General features: G+C 42.6%; 2 protein-coding genes across 7 annotated transcripts; both read left to right on the top strand.

The window, feature by feature from the left end:
* The first annotated feature begins 177 nt into the window (after positions 1-177).
* On the top strand, positions 178-8,744 carry LOC129732271 (uncharacterized). 4 transcript variants are annotated; one of them, XR_008729218.1, is made up of 4 exons: positions 178-314; positions 376-503; positions 559-7,363; positions 7,425-8,744. XR_008729218.1 is itself a non-coding variant. In XM_055692988.1 (3 exons), the coding sequence occupies exon 3, from the start codon at positions 5,503-5,505 to the stop codon at positions 7,174-7,176; it is 1,674 nt and encodes a 557-aa protein (XP_055548963.1). In that variant the 5' UTR covers positions 178-314; positions 376-503; positions 559-5,502; the 3' UTR covers positions 7,177-8,744. The 4 variants fall into 3 exon arrangements, 2 of the variants coding, with proteins under 2 accessions (XP_055548963.1, XP_055548965.1); XR_008729219.1 differs by having other exon boundaries at positions 559-7,552; positions 7,608-8,744; XM_055692988.1 differs by having other exon boundaries at positions 559-8,744.
* Positions 8,745-11,663: 2,919 nt separating this feature from the next.
* LOC129732338 (uncharacterized) lies at positions 11,664-18,328 on the top strand. 3 transcript variants are annotated; one of them, XR_008729239.1, is made up of 4 exons: positions 11,664-17,114; positions 17,165-17,444; positions 17,501-17,582; positions 17,736-18,328. XR_008729239.1 is itself a non-coding variant. In XM_055693149.1 (4 exons), exons 1-4 carry the CDS (start codon positions 16,969-16,971, stop codon positions 18,050-18,052), a joined length of 825 nt encoding a protein of 274 aa, XP_055549124.1. In that variant the 5' UTR covers positions 14,697-16,968; the 3' UTR covers positions 18,053-18,328. The 3 variants fall into 3 exon arrangements, 1 of the variants encoding a protein (XP_055549124.1); XM_055693149.1 differs by having other exon boundaries at positions 14,697-17,114; XR_008729238.1 differs by having other exon boundaries at positions 17,501-18,328.
* The last annotated feature ends 8,672 nt before the right edge of the window (positions 18,329-27,000 follow it).

Here is a 27,000-nt window from a genome sequence, read left to right as displayed (position 1 = left end):
AGAGATGGAGCGGTTGAATATCGATGTGGTACCTGTCGCCGAAACCCCCCGTTGCGGCGAAAAGGGGGTGAACAACAAACCGTTTCATATCGAGCGAAAAGGGCCGAGCGAACAAAATGACAATTAGGATGAAAACATCCGTAAACGTCATCGTTTATTCAGTTTCGATAGCAAGTGGAACCGCGTATCAGTCGCGAGTTTATTAAATTAAGTAAATTCAAACAAATAGTCGTTCCACAGTCCGGAACAATATTAAATTTATTACTACTCACCACGTAGTAAGTGGTATTTATAAAGCAGGTTAAAAGGCGAAGGTACGTTGCTGAAAATAATTATAAACTTATACTTACCCGTAACTTAACCTAAAACACACAGGAAATACTTACCGCTAATCGTTGTTCATCGCTGGTGGACCTGAAAAGAGAAGAAATAGAAGGTTGCCTGAAAGGTAGAAAGAATTAGTAGAAGGATTTCGGATATAAAAACCAAGAAACACTGAATAAGTAAGAAATTATAAATTATCTTTAACACTTTATTAGAACCTAAAATATATTACAGCTTTGTAGCTGCTAAGTAAGCAACTAAAAAGACGGTGTTTGTTTCGACGTCGGGAACATTCTACAAAGTTATTCATCCTGAGTTGGATGATTCGTTACCCGTCGGAGGTTGCCGTTTCGGCTACCACTTGGAAGAGGATTTTTCTCAACGATTTACTACTGACAGGTTGGAGTGCAGCATCGAGTACGAAGTCGAAGTGCAGTAATTAAAGTCAGTACACTATTTTATTCTGTCATCATCGTCGGTCGCGAGCTGCTAATTATAAGGATAGTTAATAAACATAGTTAGTTAGCTGTTAGGGGAATAGGCCCGTCTCGAAATGTCAGACTTTAACGATAATTTACCCGGTGATGCGGCTTCCGTCACCAACGCAAAATATTGCAAAAAGTGCGATCGTACTGACGTGCAAGAAGGTATGGTGTGTTGCGACGTTTGCGATTCTTGGGTACACTTCCAGTGCGCGGGTGTGAGTGAATCTATCGCTGAACCGGATAGGAGTTGGAAGTGCAGTGATTGCATGGCAAACTGGGATGCAGCATCAAAGTCTGCTGTATCGTTCAATGAATCGTCGGTCAGCAAGAGCAGTAGGGTGTCACAGAAACTGCAGCTAAGTTTACAACTTCTCGAGGAGCAACAGAAATTAAAGAAGAAGCGTATGGAAGAAGAGCGACGCATACGCAGGCTGGAAGAAGAAATGAGAATGAAACAGATCGACGACGAACAAGAATACTTGAGGCAAAAGTACGCTTTGCTTATGCAAATGGGAGAGGAAAAGGAATCGTGCAGTAGAAAAAGCGGAGTTAGTGTAAAGATTAGACGCGAGATGATGGAACAATGGCTCGCAACGGAGACCCAAAAGCATGCAGTAGGACAGTCGAAGCCATCTGCGTCTGGATTAAAGGGTACCTTGCCAGTTTCTGCCATCGGTGCAGTGACTTCGAACAATATGGTTCCACTCAACCAGGGTATGGTTTTGCTAGATCCAACGATTCCAATTCCCGGAGGTGGTGTTACAGCTCTAGCGAAATCTTACGAATCGTTGGTAGTACCAACGATGCACACAAGTACATCAATCAAAGCATCGGCTAATTCAACGATTCCAGTGACAGTAATGACGAGTGCAGGTGGAATTTCAGTCAGTTCTGTTACTACAGCTCCAATAATGTCTTCGTCGATAGTTTCGATGGTGCCAACCGTGCAGTCAGTTCCTAGACCAACGGTGACAAGAATTCAACATCCGGTGCCGTTTTACTCAAATTCAGAAGCGAACGCAATAGGCTCAAGTATAATTGGTTTGATTACTTCTAACCCAGCACCGACGGCGCACGGAAATTGCCTTGTCTTACCACCGATTAACCCAATGCAGTCTTCAATAGCTTCTAATGGTCCTCCACAGTTGCCTCTAACCACTACCTCTGCAAGTCTGTTTCCGGGAATTCAAAGCTACCCAAACGCCTTCCCCGGTTATCCAGTATTATTTCCGTATACTGGACCATCTGTAGTACCGACATCCATGGTGGTCGATGGGGCTGGGATTAACCATTTAGTTGGTCCGTTTTTCCGGGAATTCAAACCCATCCGGGACCAATCGAAGGAAATAGAGTGAACCCTTCAGTCGCATTGTCAGGACCGACCAATGCGCAACTGGCAGCTCGGCAAGTAATGCCCCGAGACTTACCGAAGTTCGTCGGAGATCCCGAACAATGGCCTATTTTTTATAGTTCCTTCAAGAACACGACTGAAGTCTGTGGATATACGGAAGCAGAGAATCTGGCCAGACTGCAGCGTAGCTTAGGAGGTTCCGCCTTGGAGGCAGTTAGAAGTCGCCTGTTACTACCCGCGTCTGTGCCATACGTAATGGAAACTTTACAAAAGTTGTACGGAAGGCCAGAGATATTAATCAGTTCTCTACTAACCAAAGTGAGAAGCGTTCCTCCACCAAAGGCGGATAACTTAAGCACTATTGTGGCTTACGGATTAGTGATTCAAAACCTCGTCGATCATATTATATTGACTGATCAACAGGCGCACTTGTCGAACCCGATGCTGCTCCAGGAGCTGATCGATAAATTACCTGCCTCGCTGAAATTGCAGTGGGGAGCGTTCAAGCAGGCACACCTGCACGTTAACCTTGCGACGTTTAATACCTTTATGTCGGGCTTAGTAAATTTGGCGTCGGAGCTGAGTGTCGGAGTAGAGTCTGCGCAAAATTACAGCAAGCAGCATAAGGCGGAAAAGTTTAAGCCAAAGGAGAAGTTGTTCACTCACGCGAACGAGCTGCCCACATCAACGAAGGAAAACACAGTTGGGGAGATCTCATCTAAGCCTTGTTCGTTTTGCGAGAAAAATAGTCATCAGATTCTGAACTGCGTCAGTTTCAAATCGTTGGACATTGATGGTCGTTGGAAGGCAATACGACAAAAGAATTTATGCCGGTTGTGTCTAATACCGCATAGAAAATGGCCATGCCGTTCGAAGAATGTGGAGTAGATGGATGCCGAGTTCGTCATAATATGTTGTTGCACAGTAGTCGGAATGAAGCGGTAGATGGCGCAAGATCCGCTGAGACCGTTCACCATAATCATCACCACACATAATCATATTCGTTGTTCCGGTATCTCCCAGTTACGCTGTATGGAGACGGGAAGCAAGTCGAAACTTTCGCATTTCTAGATGATGGATCGTCATCAACGTTGCTTGAAGAAGAGATCGCGACACAGTTGGGTATCGAAGGTGAACCTGACAACTTATGGTTGAGTTGGACTGGGAAGATCAGCAGACAAGAGAAGACCTCCAAGCGGTTGAGCGTGAAGATATCCGGGGTTGGTAAGCAGAAACTATTCCAGCTGGGCAACGTACGGACCGTACGGGAGCTGGGGCTTCCCAGTCAAACGCTGAATTACAAAGAACTGTCGAGTACCTTTCCGCATCTGCAAGGACTTCCCGTTGCTAGTTATACCAATGCCAAACCAGGCATGATTATCGGTCTTGAGCACGTGAAGCTGCTCACTAGTTTAAAAATTCGCGAGGGCAGCTGCAGCGAACCGGTGGCCACTAAAACTAGGTTGGGGTGGTGCGTGTATGGGAGAAATTCCGGGGACAGAGGGTCCATGGAACAGCTTCACCTGCATGCTCGAGTTAGTATGAGCAATAGCGACTTGCATGACTCGATGCGAAAGTTTTTCGCCGTTGAAGATGCCGTAGTGACAAAACAGATTGAAGCCGAGGAAGACAAGCGGGCACGCAGTATTCTGGAAGCAACCACGGTGCGGAAAGAAGCCCGTATGGAAGCGGGATTATTATGGCGTATAGATAACGTAAAATTTCCGGATAGTTTTCCGATGGCGGTAAGCAGGTTGAAAGGTCTGGAAAAACAGTTGGCTAAAGATCCTGAGCTTCGCAGGAAAGTGAATGAGCAGATAGAGAGCTACGAGAAGAAGCAGTTCGTCCGTAAGGTGTCACCGGAGGAACTTAAGCAAGTGAACCCCGAGCGTGTGTGGTACTTGCCGTTAGGAGTGGTAACGAATCCCAGGAAGCCAAACAAAATTCGGATGGTGTGGGATGCTGCTGCCAAGGCTAATGGTGTCTCATTCAACGACATGCTGCTAAAGGGTCCGGATCTACTGGTTTCGCTTGTGGAGGTGTTGCTGCGGTTTAGGGAAGGCAAGATCGCAGTGTGCTCAGATATCCGAGAAATGTTCTTGTGGATTCTGATTCGTGAGGAGGATAAGTGGTCCCAATGTTTTCTATGGCGCGCCAGTCCGGAAGATGAAGTGCAAATTTTTGTTATTAAAGTCGCCATGTTTGGGGCAACTAGTTCTCCCTGCACAGCACAGTTCATAAAGAACAAAAACGCACTTGATTACGCAGAACTTTACCCCAAAGCGGTTGATGCGATTATTAGGAACCACTACGTCGATGACTTTCTCAGCAGTGTCAATTCTGTGGAGGAAGCCGTACAGCTCGTCCGGCAAGTGCAGCTAATACACGCAGCCGGTGGATTCGAGTTCGGAAAAATTCTATTCAGCTCACAGGAGGTGCTCGATCTACTCGGGGAGACTGGTACGTCTGACAGCAAGTCACTCAATTTAGAGAAGGAACGGGTCTACGAACGAGTCTTGGGCGTGGTATGGGTTTCCAGGGCGGATCACTTCACTTTCGACCGAACAGGGCTGGAAGGAATTTTAGAAGGCGGAATGATTCCAACGAAGCGCCAAGTTTTACGCACAGTTATGAAATTATATGATCCGTTGGGATTCGTAGCGCACTTTGTAGTATTGATGCAAGAAATCTGGCGAACGGGTACTAACTGGGACGAGCCCATATCAGAGTCTTTGCGCAACCTGTGGAGTAGGTGGATCGAGGTGTACCTGACGATCAGCGAGGTGAGGGTTCCCCGATGCTTTCTTGGTCATCTTTTGCCGGAGGAAATCGACGTAATCTAACTACATATGTTTACGGACGCGAGCGTAGCGTCCTGTGCTTGTGTGGCCTATCTGAGGATGTCGTATAGCGGAGGTGGCTGGTGTTCGCTGGTTGCAGCAAAGACAAAAGTTGCGCCACTTCGGGCGCTCTCAATCCCCCGCTTGAGGCTGCCATGATGGGATCACGCTTGTTGCAGAAAATTCGTACGGCACTTACCCTCAACATTCGAAGACACTTCCTGTGGACGGATTCAGCTACAGTGCTCGCATGGCTCCGCTCAGACAGTCGTCGATATCACCAATTCGTTTCTTTCCGGGTTGGAGAAATTCTTTCGCTCACCAGCGTGGACGAATGGCGCTATGTACCATCGAAGCTCAATGTTGCGGACGACGCCACAAAGTGGAACTCGGGACCCTCATTTGACCCAGAAAACCTTTGGTACCAGGGACCACCGTTTCTACGAAACCCAAAAGAGCAGTGGCCTGGGCAGTCAGTAGTGGAGGATGAAGCGGATGTAGCATGCGAAGAACTACGTTTAGTAGGCGTACATCAAGCGGCCGAGGAAGTAATTCGCGTCGAGCGCTTTTCAATTGGGATCGTTTGCTTAGAGCGATGGCTTATGTTCACCGGGCAGTCAGGATCTGGAAGCGAACTCTAGGGAGAAAAAGTCGACGGCATGTCCTGGATCAGGAAGATATCGTGAAGGCGATGAAAACTCTTTGGCGCCAAGCACAGAGTCAGGCTTATGTGAAGGAGGTTCACGCGCTAAACCATGGTTGCAGCGTGGGCAGAAGTAGCCCACTGTACCCCCTAGTTCCGTTTATTGACGAACACGGAGTCGTACGCATCGGAAGTCGGATTGGAAGCGCACCGCACATTCCCTACGCAACAAAGTATCCCGTAGTGCTGCCGAGAGATCATCGCATTACCTTCCTACTGGTACAGTCGGTTCATCGCCTGTTCTTGCATGCTAACGGAGAAACTGTTTGTAACGAGCTGCGACAAGAGTTTTACATCCCGAAGCTTCGGGTGTTAGTGAAAAAAGTAAGTCGAAGTTGTCAGTACTGCAAGGTGAAGAAATCAACTCCCCGGCCACCATTGATGGGACCTCTGCCGAGAGTACGCCTAACCCCATTCATTCGGCCATTCACATTCGCCGGTGTAGATTACATGGGACCCCTCGAAGTAAGAGTTGGTCGATGCGTCGCAAAACGGTGGATTTGTTTGTTTACATGCCTCACGGTGCGAGCAGTCCATCTGGAGCTGGTCCACAGTCTTTCGTCTGCATCTTGCGTGATGGCATTCAGAAGATTTGTAGCCAGGCGGGGAGCTCCACAGGAGGTATTTTCGGACAACGGAACAAATTTTGTGGGAGCCAATCGCCAGTTGTCAGAGGAGAAGCAGAAAATTCGGGACATTGTTCAAGACTGCGCCGCCACATTTACCAATGCAAATACTCAGTGGAATTTTAACGTTCCTGCGGCTCCGCATATGGGAGGACCATGGGAACGCATGGTGAAGTCGGTGAAGGTAGCGATGAAAGCTGTGTCGGATAGCACACGTCACCCTAGCGACGAGGTGTTGGAGACCATCATGCTGGAGGCCGAAGCAATTGTCAACTCACGACCGCTGACTTATGTTTCTTTGGAGGCAGAAGACGAAGAAGCGCTCACACCAAATCACTTCCTTCTATACGGACGGACTGGGTTTAAGCAACCGATAACGGAACCTGTTCAGGGAAACATTCTGCGAGACAGCTGGAAACTAGCGCAGCATATCATCGACGATTTCTGGCGCAGATGGGTGCGGGAATATCTCCCGATGTTGACGAGGCGAACGAAATGGTTCGAACCAGTGAAGCCGTTGAAACCAGGTGATCTAGTCGTGATCATCGACGAACAGGCGAGAAACCGATGGGAACGAGAGCGTGTACTGGAGACGTTTCCAGACAAATTCGGGCAAGTTAGACGTGCCACAGTGCAGACAGCTAGAGGAGTGCTTGCTCGACCCGCGGTAAAGCTGGCGGTACTGGACGTCACCGGCAAAGAGGATACGGGTGTAGTGACTCCGGAAACGGAAGTGGTTCACGGGTCGGGGAATGTCGCCGAAACCCCCCGTTGCGGCGAAAAGGGGGTGAACAACAAACCGTTTCATATCGAGCGAAAAGGGCCGAGCGAACAAAATGACAATTAGGATGAAAACATCCGTAAACGTCATCGTTTATTCAGTTTCGATAGCAAGTGGAACCGCGTATCAGTCGCGAGTTTATTAAATTAGGTAAATTTAAACAAATAGTCGTTCCACAGTCCGGAACAATATTAAATTTATTACTACTCACCACGTAGTAAGTGGTATTTATAAAGCAGGTTAAAAGGCGAAGGTACGTTGCTGAAAATAATTATAAACTTATACTTACCCGTAACTTAACCTAAAACACACAGGAAATACTTACCGCTAATCGTTGTTCATCGCTGGTGGACCTGAAAAGAGAAGAAATAGAAGGTTGCCTGAAAGGTAGAAAGAATTAGTAGAAGGATTTCGGATATAAAAACCAAGAAACACTGAATAAGTATGAAATTATAAATTATCTTTAACACTTTATTAGAACCTAAAATATATTACAGCTTTGTAGCTGCTAAGTAAGCAACTAAAAAGACGGTGTTTGTTTCGACGTCGGGAACAGTACCCAAGTCGGCAAACCCGCCCATCGTCCCTAAGCTGCGTCCCATCAAAAATTTCTGGGTGAACCTGAAACGTAAAATCTACTCCAACAATTTTGTCGCGAAAATTAAGGAAGGATTGATAAATAAAATAAAGAAAAAATCCAGAAGTATGCATGTTTTCGTCCACCATAGTGAACGTTCCGGAAGGCCGCTCGCGGGGTAGTCAATTTTTTTACAAGTAAGCTTGTATAATTACCTTCCTAAGAAATGTATCAAACTCAATTATCTGTCTAAGGTTTTTTATCAGCACCCGATTTAACATAATTTTTTTCAATACCCGTGCTAGAGAGAGCGAGCACCAAACGACCAATAAAAGGTCGAACGCGCGCCTATTTAGCTGAACTTTCTGAGAGATTAAAGCTTAGACAATTCCCTAAAAGTCATCCCTTAACAACTTTGCTCCAACGTTTGCCATTACCTCACATCCATGAGACGCATGGACGTTCAGAAGCAAAGAACGTGAAAAATGCTGGACATGGAACAGAGTACCCGTTTTAAAATATCCAAAAAGTTTCAGGCATCTTTATTTACTATATAACAACCTTACGTGAAAGAAATCTGACAAGAGTGTTTTTTTAGAGTAGGATATCAAATTATTTTTTTCTGCATGTTTCAACATATAAGTTCAAACAACTCTCTAGATATATATTGTCAACATTTCTGTATTTTTTGTCATTATTCAGATACGTCCATTTATGAAACAAAATTTCAGCACTCTTCAAATGTTAACCCTAAACTTAAAAAAGTATGCAAAGTTGCATGATTTAATAAGGCCTACATACTCACAAAGTTCAAGGTCAAGCTTTAAAATAAAGCATAAAAGTGAGTTTTGTTTTCACATAACTTTAGAACTAATGTTTCAAAGGTGCTCAAATCGGGTTTTGCAACGCAACCACGCACTTAAATCACTCCCATATCGGAGCTTGATTAAATAGAAAACAAAACAACTCGTAGTCGGCAGTGAAGATGAAAATTTATCTTTAGTTTTTAAGATACTTTATGAAGTAAGTTGCATAGTTATAATAGGCTCCGAAATATATTGATTATTTCCCAAAGTAAAGTAAGACAGATTTCTGAAGATTTGCAATTCAAAATAAGAGGGTTGTTAGATTTGACACAGGAAGAAAAAAACAAACAATTACTCAAAAATGATCAAAGCAAACAAAAACGGAACACAACTCAGTTTTGTTTATCAACTAGTTTATCAGGGTTTTTACTTTTCAAGCGTGGTATGCAGTTAAAAAGAGATTTCTCTTCCTATCTCAACCCCATGTAAAATTAAGGCACTGAATCAGGCAATGAAGTTTTTTATTGTAAAAGGTAAGCAGCTGAAAAGATACCATGAACCGAAGGTAACAACAAAGTTCTCTTGGTGTGAATACTGCTGTGAAACTTGTTTCGGCGTTGAATACTGAGCAGTGGTACAAAAAAGGCGGTTGATTGTTTGTTCGTCTGATCGTCCCACAATCCCAAAATGATTTAGTTTGCAAAGAAAGAAAACACGAAAACCAATTGGAGTCGCGCTCATTGACGATAGATAATGTAACTCAGCATTCTCAGCTGTCAAAATTCCGGTTGGTAAAAATGGTAAAATTTATTGACCCCATTTTCTTTTCAACAGTGTTTTAACAAAAATATCGAATAGTGTAGGAATTATGAACATCTCTAATTTAATCCAGAAGATAACAAATCTCCCATGTTGTAATAAAGTGAGAGCCAACTTCATCCGTTAAGAGCAATTATATGTAGAGAATTAGTAGGTAATCAGTTCGAAATACACTGGCATGCAGTACGCACGTATCAATCTCGATTCCACTCACACTTTATTTTGCAATTTAACCAAGGTGTTGAACTAAAGTAATTACGCGCGCAAACATTGGTCCTTCGAGCCGGATCTCGAAGAGGATAGTTTTTCGACACTGATGTCCGGACAGTTCCCGTAAACCGAAATCTATAAGTTGTCAGCGAGAACAGAAAGGAACGCTGTGCTTTACCAAGCCGATCATCGCCATAATTGAATCCAGCGAACGCCATTGTGGAGAGGAAACAATAGACGCCGGCTTTTTGGGGAAGTAAATTGCATGATATAATGCACGGTGCATGTTGCGCATAGTTTATGTGTTATTGGCGGATAACAAATAAGAACTGCATGCGTGTGTTGCTTCATTTTCTGGCAGTATATCTCAAGGTTTACGGTTGGTCTCAATTCTGCTGGATTTGTTTGATTGTCCGTCACTATCAAGTTGTCATTTTTGCTGCATTTCACTCTTAAGTTAAATCTGTTTTCGAGGTAGCGGGGCGGAACGTCGAATCGATCGGTCGTTGTCATATAAGAGGCAGTGTATCAATCCTAGGCATTGCATCTACAGTGAATATTATACAAAGTATATACAGTGATTCCAAATGCCAGCAGAATTCAGAAGATTACAAAAACGAGAGCATCAGCTGTTGAAATCGCTGGATGAAGGAAAAATCAGTTTGCGACTGCAGGGGCTGGAGGACATCTTCAAGGAATTTTTCACTGTTCGTGGCCAAATTGAGTTACTGTTGGAAGATGCAGAAGTACAAAAGCATTCTAATTCCGAACTGGAAGTGAAGCAAGAAGCATTAACACATCTTGACGATGAAAATGATCGCGCTATGCAGGATTTCGAAGATAAATATTATGATATAATGACTATAATGACTCTGCTACCGAATAGATTGCCTACACTATTACGTACATCATCACATTCTTCTATCGCACCATCAGATGGCACAGAACCACAATTCTCCAAGGTTAAGCTACCTGAAATCCGACTTCCTTTGTTCAATGGGAAGATATTTGAATGGGTACCCTTTCGTGACTCCTTTCAAAGCCTCATTCACAATAATCCCCAGCTATCAGACATGGACCGCTTTACGTATTTACGATCAGCTATAGTTGGCGGTGCGCTTCAGGAGATAAGCTCAATAGGATTGTCAGCAGCTAATTACAGTATAGCATGGACGGCATTGCAAAATCGGTTTGAAAAAAAAAACTAATTGTTAAGGCACACCTAGATGCACTGTTTTCTGTGGAGGGTTTGAAAAAAAAGAGTTACGAACAACTCAACCATCTTTTAACCGACTTCGAGAAAAATTTGCAAATGTTGGAAAAGATTGGTCAAGATACGTCGAGTTGGAGCACTATCCTTGCCTACATGGTTTGCTCCAAATTAGATAATGCTACACTTCGTCAGTGGGAGACTCACCACAATTCGAAGGATGTTCCAAGCTATTCAGCAATAATGGCGTTTCTTCGGTGCCATTGCGATGTACTTCGGTCAGTGGAACCAGTAGCATCCTCAAGCAAATCAGAGCAGCGATTGTCAAGATCAACAGTTTGTCACGCTACCATGACATCGATGAACAAATGTGCATTTTGTAGTGACTCATGGCACTCGGCGTTCCAGTGTCCAATGTTCCAACGAATGACTGTCTCAGAACGAATGGAAAGTGTAATCAAAAATAAATTATGTAGAAACTGTCTTCGATCTGGTCATTTTTCGCGGGCTTGTGAAAGAGGAGCACGTCGTTATTGTCAACTGAAACATCATTCAATGTTACATGGGTATCCCAGATCTTCCGTTCCGTCCTTGCAAACAATACCTCTTATATCAGAACCGCACCCTACACACTCGCAATCCGGACAAAACAATCCGAGCCAACAAGCACATTCTGAAAATACTGCCAACTCGCAACACTCCGACAATACGCCTGACACTGACATGCCTTCCACGAGCCAAAACTATGTCGCACTTCCCATTACACCAACACAAAACATTTTAATTTCAACGGCGCTTGTAACGATCAAGGATCGGTTTGGAAAACCGGTTTTGGCGCGAGCACTGTTGGATTCGTGCTCTCAACATTGCTTGATGTCCAAGGATCTTTGTAAAAGGCTCCAGTTACACGTAACTCCCTCGTACTTATCTGTTCAAGGCATTGGGCAATCACGATCTATCTCGACTAAAATTGTTTGTGCTGAAGTACGTGCGAGATCCAATGCGATTTCATCATTCATGGAAGAGATGCAATTTTACGTGTTACCGAAACTTACCGTTCCGCTACCGACGGCTTATAGTAATATCTGCGAATGGAATCTTCCAGATCACGATTCTCTGGCTGATCCCGCTTTCAATAAATCAGGGCCAGTTGATTTGATCATCGGAGCTGAATATTATATGGATTTGCTAGAAAGAGATTGTCAAAAGGCCACCGCAGCAGGCCCTACTTTGCAGAAAACTTTGTTGGGGTGGTTAGTGTCTGGTCGAGTCCCTAATGATACTATCTGTCAATCTTATTCTCTTGCACACACATGTACAACAACGCACATCGAAGAGCAACTTACCCGATTTTGGGAGTTAGAAACATGTCGAAGCAGCAGTAAACAATCGGTCGAAGAGTCGGAATGCGAAGAATTTTTCGAACAAACTACAGTGAGAGACGCACAAGGAAGATACATTGTGACTTTACCGAAGAAGGAATTTGTCCTAAGCAGGCTCGGTGAATCACGGTCAAGCGCTTTGAAACGTTTCATGGGACTCGAGCGGCGCTTTGCAACCAATCCGGTGTTAAAAAAAATGTACTCTGAATTTATCAATGAATATATAGATCTTGCTCATATGAAGGAGATAACCATAGAAGAAGAGGATGAAATGAAGCCCACAACATACTACCTTCCCCATCACGCTGTTTTGAAGCCTGAAAGTACTACCACAAAACTTCGAGTGGTCTTTGATGCTTCCTGTCGCACTTCTACGGGTATTTCTTTAAACGATGGATTGATGGTTGGGCCTGTTGTCCAAGAAGACCTTCTCAGCATTTCTCTACGTTTTCGTACGCATCGCCTAGCAATTGTAGCAGATATCGCTAAGATGTATCGCATGGTACGCGTTTGTGCAGCTGACCAACCTTTACAACGGATTGTCTGGAGAGATTCGAACGACGTGCCCATCCGAATTTTTGAACTTACCACTGTTACATATGGCACTGCTTCTGCACCATATCTCGCCACGAAATGCCTGCAACAGTTAGCTAAAGAAGGAACCAAAACACATACTGCTGCTGCTAAAGTACTTAAAGAAGACTTCTATGTGGATGATATGATGTCAGGCGTCAATACTGTGGAAGAAGGAAAACTGTTGATAGAGGAGTTGATTGATCTTCTACAGTCAGCTGGATTTTCACTTCGAAAATGGAACTCAAACAGTGAAGAGTTGATGCAGAATGTGCCAGAATACCTCAGAGATGAACGAACCATGTTGGAAATAGATTCGTCCAGTGCGACCATTAAAACGCTAGGACTAGTTTGGGAACCAAATACCGACAGTTTTCGATTTAGCACACCAAAATGGGAAAACGACACTCCCATCACTAAAAGAATGATTCTTTCCGACGCTTCTCGAATATTTGACCCCTTGGGTATCGTTGGCCCGGTTGTCATTCAAGCGAAACTATTCATCCAAAATTTATGGAAACTTCAGTGCTCATGGGACGATCCAATTTCTCATGAAATGCAAGAATATTGGCTAGAATATCGACGCAATTTGGCAGCATTAGACGATATTTTAGTGCCTCGATGGATCGGTGTCGGCGGAGGAACTGACTACGTGGAATTTCACGGGTTTTGTGACGCTTCTGAAAAGGCTTATGGTGCATGTATTTACCTGAGAACAGTAACAAAGAGTGGGGCGATTGTAGTGCGATTGGTGACCTCTAAATCACGGGTCGATCCTCTCGACAATCCAAAAAAGAAAAAGAAACGTCAAACCATTCCACGACTGGAGTTATCATCCGCTTTGCTACTCGCTCACTTGTACGAAAAGGTTATGCAGGGTTTGCGGATTCCCGGGAAGCTGTTCCTTTGGACTGATTCAATGATCGTCAAATGTTGGCTGTCCTCGTTGCCATCCAGGTGGAAGCAGTTTGTGGCAAACAGAGTATCTGAAATTCAGCATATCACGAGACATGGTGTTTGGAAACATGTTGCAGGAGTTGAAAATCCGGCAGATGTAATCTCTCGTGGTATGACCCCTGCACAACTCAAGTATCAAACAATGTGGTTCAACGGACCCCAATGGCTTTTATTGGATGAAGCTCAGTGGCCCAGAACACAAGCAACTATTGAGTCGGAACTTGATGTAACAGAGTTGGAAGAGAGCTGCGTTACGGTAACTCTTCAGAGCACTCCTCCCAGTGAATTTTTCGGATTAAGATCGTCGTTCACGGAACTGATACGGCTCGCAGCGATAGTGAAACGCTTTCAATTCAACGCTCGAAAGACAAACCGCAATTGTAGACGACTCGGATTGCTGACAACTACCGACCTCAATGAAGCTCTCGTAACTTTAGTGAAGCTTGCTCAACAAGAAAGTTTTCCCCAGGAACTTGCTGACTTGACAAAACGGGGCTGTGTTCAGGATTCATCAAGAATACAATCCCTCAACCCGATCATTATAGAAGGCGTCCTCTGTGTTGGAGGACGTTTACGAAATGCTAGTATTTCTGCGAGTCGTAAGCATCCTTATATTTTAGATCCACAACATCCGTTGACAAAAATCATTGTGGTACATTATCATCGAAAGCTGTTTCATGCCGGGCAACAACTATTGATATCAATGACGCGTGAGCGATTTTGGCCAATTTACATCAGAAGCCTTGTACGGAAGGTAATTCATGAGTGCGTTCCTTGCTTTCGTGCAAAACCCAAGGCACTAGATCAAATTATGGCCGATATTCCTTCTGAAAGAGTAACTCCATGCACGGCATTCAGAAGAGTTGGGATTGATTACTGTGGTCCATTCTTAATAACCTACCCGTATCGCCGTTGTCAGCCAGTAAAATGCTTCGTCGCTGTTTTCATTTGTTTAGTCACTAAGGCAATCCATTTGGAGATAGTAGTTGATCTAAAACCCAGGCATTTGTGTCATCCTTAAGACGGTTTTCGTCTCGGCGCGGTAAGCCAAATTTAATCATGTGCGACAACGCAAAGAATTTTGTTGGGGCGAAACGAGAGTTAGACGAACTCCGTACATTATTCTGCAACCAAAAATTTCAATTCAATGTTGTAAAAGAATCAGCAGATGACGCTATAGAATTTCAATTCATTCCGGCGCGTTCACCAAATTTTGAAGGACTGTGGGAATCTGCAGTGAAATCGTTCAAGACCTTATTCAAACGAACCATTGGCTTGCATGTTCTCGTATATGATCAAATGCAAACGGTCGTAGTTCAAATTGAGGCAATTTTGAACTCTCGACCGCTCAATCCTATCAGCAACGATGCAGATGACTATGAAGCGTTGACACCAGGGCATTTTTTGATTCAACGACCGCTAACTTTAATTCCTGAACCCGATTTAGCAGAGATTCCCGAAAATAGATTGTCAGTGTGGCAGAGATCACAAGCTCTCATGCAGGTGATATGGAAAAGGTGGTCAACACAATACTTATAGAATCTGCATAATTGGACGAAATGGACGCGTCGAAGAGATAATATTCAAGAGGGCACTATGGTTGTTATCAAGGAGGAAAATCTTCCACCGTTGAAATGGTTGTTAGCAAGAGTAACAGAAATTCGAAGGGGACCTGATGGAAACGTACGAGTTGTCAAGGTAAAAACAAAGGACGGTAGTTATACTAGAGCAATTTCCAAAATTTGCGTGCTGCCGATTCGTGACAATTTTTCATCTAAAGAGGAGACAGCGGCTCCTCCAACGGCGGAGGCAAATAAGCCTCCGCAGTCCAGTTAAGTTAAGTGTTTTTTAATAATTCAAAAAGTTAATGTAATGTTTTGTCTCAGTCATATCTCATCTCGGCTTGGGAGCTTCGGATACAACTAATGCTTCCGCACTGCACATCGACTTACGACACTTCGTTTGAAGCAATGTTACATGCCTTCATCGACTGAACCGAAGGAAGCATATCACACGCATCACACTCAGCAACACGTCAGCACATCCAGTAAACCCGACACGGATTAACAACGCCGAGGGGCGTGTGTGGAGGCCATGGGGCTTCCTCTCCAGAGAACGAAAACCATCATCAAGAGGGATTGAGAATTCTGCAGTTGATAATGTGAACACACCGGCATCGCAACATTAGTATACTGGAAGGCACATGAAGGGAGAACGTCACCGATCAACAATTTACAACATGAAATACAGTCCACTTAACCAAATTACCTCTAGCTAACGCAATTAAAATAGTTTGAGTAGGAGACATTTAAATTTGTAATCTATAAGATTCCAAGGCGGCCGACTTATGTTTTAACAAAAATATCGAATAGTGTAGGAATTATGAACATCTCTAATTTAATCCAGAAGATAACAAATCTCCCATGTTGTGATAAAGTGAGAGCCAACTTCATCCGTTAAGAGCAATTATATGTAGAGAATTAGTAGGTAATCAGTTCGAAATACACTGGCATGCAGTACGCACGTATCAATCTCGATTCCACTCACACTTTATTTTGCAATTTAACCAAGGTGTTGAACTAAAGTAATTACGCGCGCAAACAAACAGCATACCAAGCTTTAGGTTAAGAAAGGGTACTTCTCACTCTAATTCGAATAGGAGTGAACGAGCTCCGCTGTATGTTGCAAAGTTGCCAGCCAATTACTAGTTAAGTTGGCGCGAAATGCGTTCCTGATTTTTGCGTCGATACCGATGCTAATATCATGCTTTATGGCCTTTCAAATATTTATAGTAATTATGTCAGGTAAAATTAGGCTCCTATTTGAATGTAACGTATCTAGTAAAACATCTCGATTGGAAGAATAAAAATGTGCATTGTGTGATTTATGTTATGGAAACGTTCACTTCTTTTAAACTGAGAGATGTTACATTAACTTAACTTGACACTAACAGACTTGACTTAAATGCGATACAACTATGAGAACATTCGCAACATGCAACAACCGAATGCAACTTTTTTTTTAGTAAGCTTAGCAGTTTCACTGCAAACTTTGAGAGCGACTCATCCGATAGATTGAATTAATTTCATTTAATTTATTCGAAACACATCCCTTGGATTTGAAAATTAGCAACTAATAAGTTGGTTTCACAGACGCCATATATTTAAATCGAAGGGGAACATAATCAACGATACGGCAAACAAACCAAAGAGAAACTAAATATAAACACACACACAATTGACAATACAAATAGATTGATAAGAATTAGAGTGACTATTTAAAAAACAGTCAGGCAGTGATAGCCGATACAGAATCATTCGCGAAATGGAGCCGAAACTACCAGCCACTTTTGTGAAAGGTTTCCACGATGAGGCCGGCATCAATAGGATGAAATATAATCCATTCGGTAAAACCGACCTAGTTGTATCGGAAATATCACTCGGAACAGCAACGTTGAGTAAGCTTTTCGGGTAAGTTCGTACAAAATTTATAACAAAATCATAATACATTTTATTCGTAGCAACTTGGGTGAAACTGACGGAGTCAAAGCGGTGCATTTGGCACTGAAAAGTGGTATCAACTACATTGACACTGCTCCGTACTATGGCCAAGGTCGCTCTGAAGAAATTCTTGGTGTCGCTCTTAAGGATATTCCGCGTCAGACTTACTATATAGCAACAAAAGTGGGTCGCTACGAGTTTGACTACAAACATATGTTTGACTATAGCGCGAAAAAAACGTGCGAAAGTGTCGAGAAAAGCTTGAAACTACTTGGTGTAAAACGCTTAGATGTTGTTCAGGTTTGTTCATTTGATGAATGTGAAGAAAAATTACACCATTATTTTTCTTTTGAAAGATACATGATATAGAATTTGCGTCTAACTTGAACGTAATAATCAACGAAACATTACCCGCTCTGGAGCAACTGAGAGCAGAAGGTAAGCTTCGTTACATCGGAATATCAGCCTACCCGATCGACGTTCTAAAGGAAGCGATTTCGCGAGCACCCGGACGTTTTGATACTGTGTTGTCCTACTCTCGAAACACGTTGATCGATGACACGCTGAGCCACTTCTTTCCGTTTTTCTAAGAACACAACTTGGCGGTGATCTGTGCTGCTGGTCACAGTATGGGCTTGTTCACGAACTCAGGACCTCCAGCATGGCATCCGGCTCAAGAACAAACGAAGACGGTTCGCCGAGAAGCCAGCAACTATTGTCGTGAAAATGGTGTCGAACTGGGAAAGTTAGCCATGTACCATTTTATACAGATGAAGGGTCCAGCAACGTTTTTGTGTGGGATGCAAACTGAATCTTTGGTTGCAATGAATTTGGATGCTTTCTTCAATGGATTGAATGACAAGGAGCGGAGTGTGTTGGAATATCTGAACAAGAAGTATTCGATCTAGCTTTCTATTGATAAAAATGAAACTATCTTTTGTGTTTTGCCTTTTCAACGTTTTCAAAAAAGTTGAACACTCGAACTGGGAAGGAATCGAGCTACAAAGATACAAGGATGCAATGCAGAAAACTGACGGGTAACTGGTTCCAGTTTTCGGTGGTAATAAAATTTAGTTGTTAATGTTCGATTTCATTCATGAAATAAATTAAATAAAATTATCCATGAATCAGCTTAAACTAGTTGTTCTAACAATTGTCATTTGCAGGGTTATTCAGTTATCAAAGGTCGAGTTGTGCACTTCGTTATATTGTTTTATGTATTTTCCCTTTTTCTGTTCCATATTCTTCGTACCATTCGCTGACATGGAATTGTTTTCGCTTTTTTAGAATCCAGTACACATAGCTATAGGTGATCGATTTTATGTTTGTTTTAGCTGCATTACTATTAATCGTTGACCAGTATTCCATGGAACTTCGGTCGTGGACGGTCGTTTAGTTTACTCTCGAACTCTCTAGTATGACCTCCAAAGTATAGGTTTCTATCTAGTACCTACTACTTCCAGATATTTGTGTGATCTAATGAAAATGATCTCTAATGGTATGTCTTTTCCGCCATATTTTCTTTCAATTTAGTTTAACAAAAGGCATTACTTAAATCAACGAGGATGGTCGTTGAAAGATACCGTTTTCCTTCGAGTTTGGACAGATCTTTCCTTGCTTTTGGACTCGTTATAATTTTTATTAGTTTTGATTAATTGCTCATCGGGATAGCCTCTGCGCCATCGCTCGTTCAGATCTAACAAAATGTTGTCCACAACAGCTGGGCTTAGCTTTTGGGGCATTTCGTAGCTAATTCTACTATTTCTGACCATTTCGCACTGTCCACATTATTGCTACTTGCAAATGTCACTCCTGATAAAACATCGTCCATTTCGTTATTCGAGCCGAAATGTATATGCTCTTTCTATATCGTCTAGCAGCAAATTGATTTCCGATAGTATCTTTTGCTTGTTAGTTTTCCTACAAAACCCACTCACTACTCCTTTGAGCTGGTGCAAGGATTGATTTGGTCTACAAACTCTTCACATTCGCGTTATTTTCCTTCTTATTATTGACGTTGGAAAATAGCAGCCTCTTTCTTGAACCTTGTCAGGTTTTTTATTATTTTTTCATTTTTGGTGTAATTCGTATTTCTTCTTCTGTTAGCTTTCAATACTTGCCCAACTTGTTCGCGTAGTTTTTCAATGTTCTCTATTCTTGACGCGTCCAGTGTACCTAGGTATTCCTTCATAAGGATTCCCAAGTGAAGATGATGACTCTAAAGTCAAACACGTGCCATCCAAATTCCTCTAGTTCCGGCGAGCACTGACGAAACTACTCATGCACCATCAATCATAGTAACTTATGAGTTATCAAAAAAATTGACAACTCTATCAGTCAAACTCTAACTGTGATGGCGAAAAAAGTGAAGCTACTCCGTTCAGAAGTGTGCGCGTTCAAAGAACGGTACTCCGCCGCGTCAAAAACGGACATCGTGCGGTACTTTATGGACACCGGGTATGCCTGTTCCGGCATCTACAACATCTTGACACTATTGGACAACGATCAGAGCATCGGAAGAAAGCCCGGTTCCGGACGGCCAACGATCCTGAGCGACAAGCAGCTTCAAAGGATGCTGAAGAGGGAGACCGAGGGAAAAGTGGCTAAATTGCTGCGTGCACTTGGCCGGAGGTTGGTGCATGCGGTAAAACAGTGAAAAAGTATTTGGAGAACATGGACATACATGTCAGGAAGCGGCAGTCCCATCCACTGGTCTCGGAGCTGCATGCATTGACGCAGCGACAGCGGTTGAATAAGATGGTCAAGTCGATTTTCCCGGTGAATCGCGACGTGGCAGTGGTGATGGACGACGAGACCTATCTCACCCTGGATGGCAATGATTAGCAGGGCTCTTTGTATTTTACCTCCCCCAACGAAGGAAGTGAGCTCCGAGGTGAATTTTATTTCACACACCAAGTTCCCCAAGAAGGTGCTGCTGTGGCTGACAATCAGCGAGAAGGGGATGTCAAGGCCGCGCTTCTTTCGCTCCAGGCTGGCCGTGAACGGGAAAATTTAAATTTATAGTACATGCCAGAAGTTGCGTCGTTTATCAAGAAACACCAAAACGGCGAAGACACGCGAATCCGCCCAACGTCTCCCAGCTGCGTTTCATCGAGAATTTCTGGGCAAACTTGAAGCGCAAGATCAATTCCAACAATTTTGTCGCGACCTGTTGTGACCAGGTCTCCGCAACGCTATGGAATAATCTTTCCATCATGACTCTCTGTAGTTCTTCTATATGTTTGTTCACACTTTGTATGTTAAACTGCAATACTTATATTTTTCCTGTCATTTTCTTTTTGCTAATTTTTGTTTGACCATTCACACTTGCTGCTCTTTTACACTATAGATTGCTTTAGAATAAAGTAATTCTTAGCACACTGCTCCCTTTTTTCTTGCGTTTCTTCAATGATCTCCGAATTGAAACTCATTATCGCCGACTGCTATCTGTTTCCTCGTGCCATTGACATCCCTATACCGAGTAACAGTAAATGACAATGAACTCATGCCCTAGGCTCAAATCCATTGGTGCCCGCTGTCAGCTGTCAGATAGAAGTGTAAGAAAAGTAGCGGTGATACGCTGTCTCGTTTTTATTCCTATTGGGAATGTCAATTTCCAATCCCTCGTGTGTATCTCTCATACCGTCTGTCATCAATGTCAACACAGTTGTCATCGATTATTCCTTACCTTCTTTCCATTTGGATCATGGTACAACTGTTCAAATCATTATCAATTTCGGGCGTTTGACCTTCCTCGATCATACGATTCCATTTTTTCTTTTCATCCACCTTGAAAGGATATTTTATTCCTGTTCCATTTGCTTGTTTCATATTTTTCGACATTCCTCACGAGGATGCCTCTTGTTGGTTGTTGTTTTTTTCTACGATTGAAACGCCATCTCTTTCTCGAATGTGGAGCTTCTTCTCTGGATATGTTCTTACCGTTGCATTGGTCTTTTAAAGGGATGTTACGGATATCCGCATCCGCATGAAAATTGACATCCGCATCTCCATCTGCATCCGTAATCACATATCCGCATCCGCATCTGAAGATATCTTAAAAATCACATCCGTAACATCCCTGGTCTTTTGCCACTGTTGGTTGAAGTTGCTACTGTAAGCAGCTACTTCTGCCACCGTCGGAAGATCCCGTAGGTTGTTGAGCGGTTCGTAGTAGTTAGCAATTGGTGTCGCCTTCATTTTTCTTGCTTCCACGTAAGTGTAGTTTGTTTCGGGCATTATCCTGTTGATCTTGGTTTTTTTTTCTTGATATGATGAGGATCGCTTTCTGTAACTTTGATCTGAAAAGGTATCTATTTATTTTCACTTTTCGGTTGCTTTCACTTGGGACCAGTAGCGTAGCTAGGGGGGTGCGGTTGGTGCGGTCCGCACCAGGCCCACCACTCAAGGGGGCCCCAAAATCTTGCGAACACCGAACCGGTCTAACTGCCCAACGTCGAAACACGCAACGAAGGAGCGATTTTTTGCAACCCTGAAAACCAGACTTGGTAAAGCACGCACCGCACTAGAAGCGGAAAAAAAATTGAGCTCTTGCTTGCTAGGTATCACGCACTTGAGCTGGGTGCTTCGGTCGATGATTCGGCACGCGAAAAATGAAGAATACCACCAGCACCACAGAGCGGATATCTCTTCGTTGGTGTTTTTCTAAAGTTACATAGAGCGCACGGTGTAGCCCCGAATCTTTTTGCTTCGTGGCATCTCCGTCTTCTTGTACTGTGCTTCTCTGAGTACGCACAGCATCGCAAGCAGAGCTTGATTGTAGCTCTAGCTCCATAACCCACACGCACTCGGGCTAGGTGCTTTGGTCTTCAGCTTGGTGCGCAACAAAATAAAAAAAGCATCACACAGAAAATATCTCGTCACGGATCAAAACAAAACGAAAAAGAAAAAAAAAACGCTCAACGTGCCTATATGTGACGAACACAAGATTATCGCACTGCATTCGTCGTTTTTCTAGCTCTTGCGCCGAGCTGGTGCTTGCTACGAATGTCACGTAAGACCAGGGTTGCCAATGTTCCAGTTTAAACTGGATTTCTCCAGTTTTTTTTCAAGTGATCTAGTCAAACAGTTTATTCCCAAAATCTTCCAGTTTTTCAGATATTTGCCAGTTTTATCTAGTTTTTTATTCACTGAAACTTCGTTTGATTTTCGAAAATATTTTTTTCAAAACGTAAATATTGTAGATTGATAAACTACTTTGACAATTCTTAACAGCGTTCTCAGTATGCTATCTTCTCGCACGAAACACGGTCAAATTAAAGGCTGCATGACATGGTTGAGATAAAACCAAACAAATAGATTTTACCAGACCATGAAAAAAATTCCTGTTTATTTCCTGTTGTGTAGCAGTTAAAAAATTATTAGAAGAATTAGATACCAAAAGATAGCGAAGTCAGAAATAATTGAAATTTAAACTTCACTGATGTAACGGAAGAAAATTTTGCTCTATTTCCTAATTTTGAGATAGATTGATTGCGTAATTTTAAATTGCGCTTCTGTTAGAGGAAATTTTTCAGTCCAGAATTTTAACAAAATGTAAGCTCGAAACAAAACAGTTCTGATTAAAATGAGTCATTTTTTGCGAAGAGTTATCTCTTTAGTTGCTTCATAAAAAACTGTCACTGGATTCAGTCCCCATAACAGAAAAGCACAATCACAATATTTTTTTTGCTTTTTTTTTAAATTTATTTGGATTCCAGTTTTTTCCAGTTTTTACTTCCGCCTTTTTCCAGTTAAATCGAAAATTTTATTGGCAACTCTGCATAAGACGATAATACGCTCGTGGTGCTTGGTGTCTATAATTTGGCGATGTCACTGAGCGGCTCGGAGCGGTGCTTTTACCAAGTCTGGAAAACGCTGTCTATCTGTGTTGCTGTGTGGCTAACGAAAACATGAAACAGAGCGAGGGAAATAATCTGCGTTCACGCGAGACTATATGCACTCGACAACAGTTGGCTCTAAGTTCAAGTTGATCAAGTTTCTCTAAGTTAAAGTTGATCAAGAACTATTTGAGGTCAACGATGAGTAACTTGAGATTAACAAACCTTGCCATTTTATCAATCGAACGTGAAATCACTGATTCCATTGATTTTGAATCTGTGATTTCTGATTTTGCCAGCCAAACGGCTCGGAAAGTGAGTATCTAAATACCTTATTATTAATTTTGCGGACAACAGAATAAATAAGTAGAAAAATTCAAGTTTTTTGTTTGTCTCAATTTCTTTTATGGAAGAAAAAACTGCCCAGTCATTTTCATTGGGGGCCCACATTTTTGTTACCGCTCACCAAACCATAGCTACGCCACTGCTTGGGACAAACATCACACGGTATGGGGCACTGTCCTTTATACTCAAACACTTCTCGTTCCGTGTCTTTACAAGTCCATTTTTTTCCTTTTTACACTCGAAAAACTATAGCGCACAAAAAAAAATTCCTTTCTGTTAACCTCGAGTGTGTGGGCCGAAAAGCTTCCGAGGTTTTCGAAAAGCTTCACTTTACTTTATTGACCGACATACCGTTTACAGCTCGACTGTCTTTGGTAACCGTTCTCCAGTCTCCTCGCACACCAACAGATCGTGCATCTTCTTCCACCGCGCACATCCACCGAGTGCGAGGCCTACCACGGAGTAGACCTAGTTCTCTGCTGAACATACTTTTGGCGGGTCTCTCGTCAGGCATTCTGGCCACATGTCCAGCCTTATGTAGCCTACCTCGCTAAATTACCTTCATTATATCAGCATGTTTGTATACCTGGTACAACTCGTGATTCATCGTGATACTCCATCTTCCAATTTACCGCCAAATGTCGATCGCAGAACTTTACGTTCAAATGCTCCCGGCACACGTCGATCGACCTCCTTCAGCGTCCATGATTCATGTTCGTAAAGGGCAACCGGGAGGATCAGCGTCCTATACAGCGCAAGTTTAGTGCGAGTTTGCAAACTACGGGACCTCAGCTGGTTACGAAGTCCGTCACCTCACGGCTCATATCGTTGTCACATGTCACGAGCGTACCAAGATAAACGAATTCGTCAACCACTTAAAATCGTTCCCCATCTATCTCCACCTCAGCACCAGCACCTCGAAGACTCCCACGCTCTCTGCCAGCTACCATGTACTTCGTTTTGGCAGAGTTAATGAAAAGTCCCAATCTCGCTGCTTTCCTCTTAAAAGGTACGAAGGCCTCCTCCACGGCCCTACGGTTGGTACCGAAGCATGTGATATTTCGTGATGATCGTACCGTTTCTTTGCACGTTTGCTCTTCGTACTGCACCTTCAAGGGCGATGTTAAACAGTAAGTTGGAGAGCGCATCTCCCTGCTTCGGTCCATTTAACGTTACAAACGCTACTGCAAGCATGATTTCGACCTTTCCGCGTCATACGACTCAGCCTAATTATTTTCGTCGGGAAACTGTGTTCCAACATTATCTGCCAAAGCTATTTTTTTTCACTAAGTCATATGTCGTCTTAAAATCCACAAGTAGATGGTGAGTCTGAAAATGATTTTCCCAAAACTTATCGAGGATCTATCGCAGGGTGAAAATTTGATCTGTCGTGGAACGCCTCTGTCGAAAACCAACCCAGTATTCGCCGATGTTGGATTTCGTTAACGGTCTCAATCTGAAGAATAGGATTCGGGCCCAGCGGCCTTGCTGTTTTTCGGCTCGCTTATCACTTCTCTAACCTTTTAACAAGGAAATTTCTGCTGCTTTGCCGCCACTGTAGTAGATGTGGTACTTGAAACAAGTGTGTGCAATAAGGTCTACTACACAAAATTTCGGCTTTCTGTCTCCGTGTTCGTAGCATAGGTCTTTGCCGATTGTTCCGTTTCATATTTCGTATTTTGTTATTAGTGTTTGAGAGAGGTTTCGGTATGCTACATTACCAGGGTCACGATACCTATCCTGCTGAGGAGGCTGCCATCTTAGGTGTAGCTGCAGGAATACAGCATATCATGATTCAGCCGCTCGCTCCGGGTCAGGCACTGTTGTACGTCGCCCAACACATGGGGATAAGTTCGCGTACGACCCCCCTTCCTAGTCAGCATACGACCAAAATTCCCACCGGGGATTGGTTACCCGATCGGAAAGCATCGCTATTTTATACTTCAGAATTAAATTGAATAAATTAAAAAGAAAAGTGAAATTATAATTCGCGCAGTGATAAAATGTTTTTGTTATTAATAAAGATCTTTTTTTACATATTTTCAACAGACCATTTTACGAACTGACAGGTGTCACGATTCCTGCTGATGTTTACATTAAATAAAATATCAGAATATACTGGAAATATCGATACTAATCTTACAATTTTACTTGCGCATAGATACATGTGAATATTTTGTAAATACTATGAGTACTGTATGTGGTATCACCTAGCAATACTCAGAGGGAGAGATATGCAAAGAGAGTGTTGTGAGCCAAAAGAACATGTCAAAATTCGAGCCAAACGAACAAGAAAGGTAACACATTGTAAGGTATTGCAAAAAGGTTCAATAAAGAATATTTATTTATACACGTTTTTCATGTTTTATTGCTAAAACATGAATTGAAAATGCTCCAAAGTTGCTTCATCACAGTGATTTTTAACTGGTGGTTCACAAACCCTTTGTATGGTCTACAGAATAATGATGAAAGTATATAAAATTAAACATAAACATAAAATTTAACATCTCCACGGTTTTTGTGATGTACTTTATTATTCTCCAGGACTTCCACCATCACCATCAGTTATACGAGCAGAATAAAAAAGTTAGTGAGCATTGCGCTTAGAGAAGAGATATGGCACCTCTGATATGTAAAACCTAGTTGCCAAATCAGCGGTTTTTTTCATCGCTTATCTCTCCCTCTGAGAATCTCTAGTATCACCCTTCTCGCCCAATCCTAATCAGCTGGCATCCCTGGTTACTACGGTTACCATCCAATCATGGTTGAGTTGGCGCGAATTAAGTTCATAATTTTTGCGCCGATGCCTCTGACTAACGTTTCTAAAGCCTGTAGTACACTCTTTGACCAAGCGTCAAATATTTGTCACTTTTTGACAGATAAAAATTTGGTCAAAGATAATTATTTGTCACTCTCCAATTTTAACATGGGGCAAACACGGGCAAACAACAACCATGATGTCAAATAAATTTGACCATTATGTCAGAAGGTCAAATATTCGACCATTGGTGAAAGAGTGTAATACAGGCTTAATAGATTGCATGCGTATCATCCCTTAAGGGCATCTTCAGCGGTGGTCTATTTTTGAAACAACTTTATACTAGATTTACACCAGCGAAACCAGAATAGAACCAGATAATGTAGAACAACTTTTCGTTCTCCGCACCGGTGTTGTATATCTTGTTGTTTTAAACCGCTGACATCTGTCACACTGTCAACAATTCAATACTCCATGCTATCAGTTTATGAGACTTGTTAAAATAAAAAGCACTTAATATTTAACAAACGGAAATTCGATCATTTTTACGCACATTAAACGATTACTTTGGCAAGACACTTTATCCACAAGGCTTTATGGATTTGGCAGTTTGACCCGAGCGTCAGTGACATTTTTCACGATTGATTAGTATGATCGAAAAATTTCTGCTTACAAGTTGGGCTTCAGAGGTTAGCGAAAAATATTTGATCACGTAGATGTTCGTCTTCCGTTTTCAATATTTCAAAATCTTGCAGTTCTTCAAACTTGGGTTGGGATTTGAGGATATTGAAACAAGCCTGCATTTTGAACATTTTCAGTTCAGTGTCTTCGAGGAACATTTTTCTGGCTTCTTAAGGTCTCCTCTAGTCCCACTACAATTAAGTCGATTAACAAATACCCAACATATTTGTCA

Source organism: Wyeomyia smithii, chromosome 3, assembly GCF_029784165.1.
Source record: "Wyeomyia smithii strain HCP4-BCI-WySm-NY-G18 chromosome 3, ASM2978416v1, whole genome shotgun sequence".
Lineage (NCBI taxonomy): Eukaryota > Metazoa > Arthropoda > Insecta > Diptera > Culicidae > Wyeomyia > Wyeomyia smithii.
This window is presented reverse-complemented; position numbering and strand designations above follow the sequence as displayed.

Bases quoted from the DNA above. Each gene is read 5' to 3' on its own strand.
- LOC129732338 (XM_055693149.1), top strand. From the start codon at position 16,969: ATGGAGCCGAAACTACCAGCCACTTTTGTGAAAGGTTTCCACGATGAG. The intron at 17,115-17,164 runs GTAAGTTCGTAC...TTTTATTCGTAG, and splicing joins ACGTTGAGTAAGCTTTTCGG to CAACTTGGGTGAAACTGACG. The intron at 17,583-17,735 runs GTAAGCTTCGTT...CGTTTTTCTAAG, and splicing joins GGAGCAACTGAGAGCAGAAG to AACACAACTTGGCGGTGATC.
- LOC129732271 (XM_055692988.1), top strand. From the start codon at position 5,503: ATGCGAAGAACTACGTTTAGTAGGCGTACATCAAGCGGCCGAGGAAGT.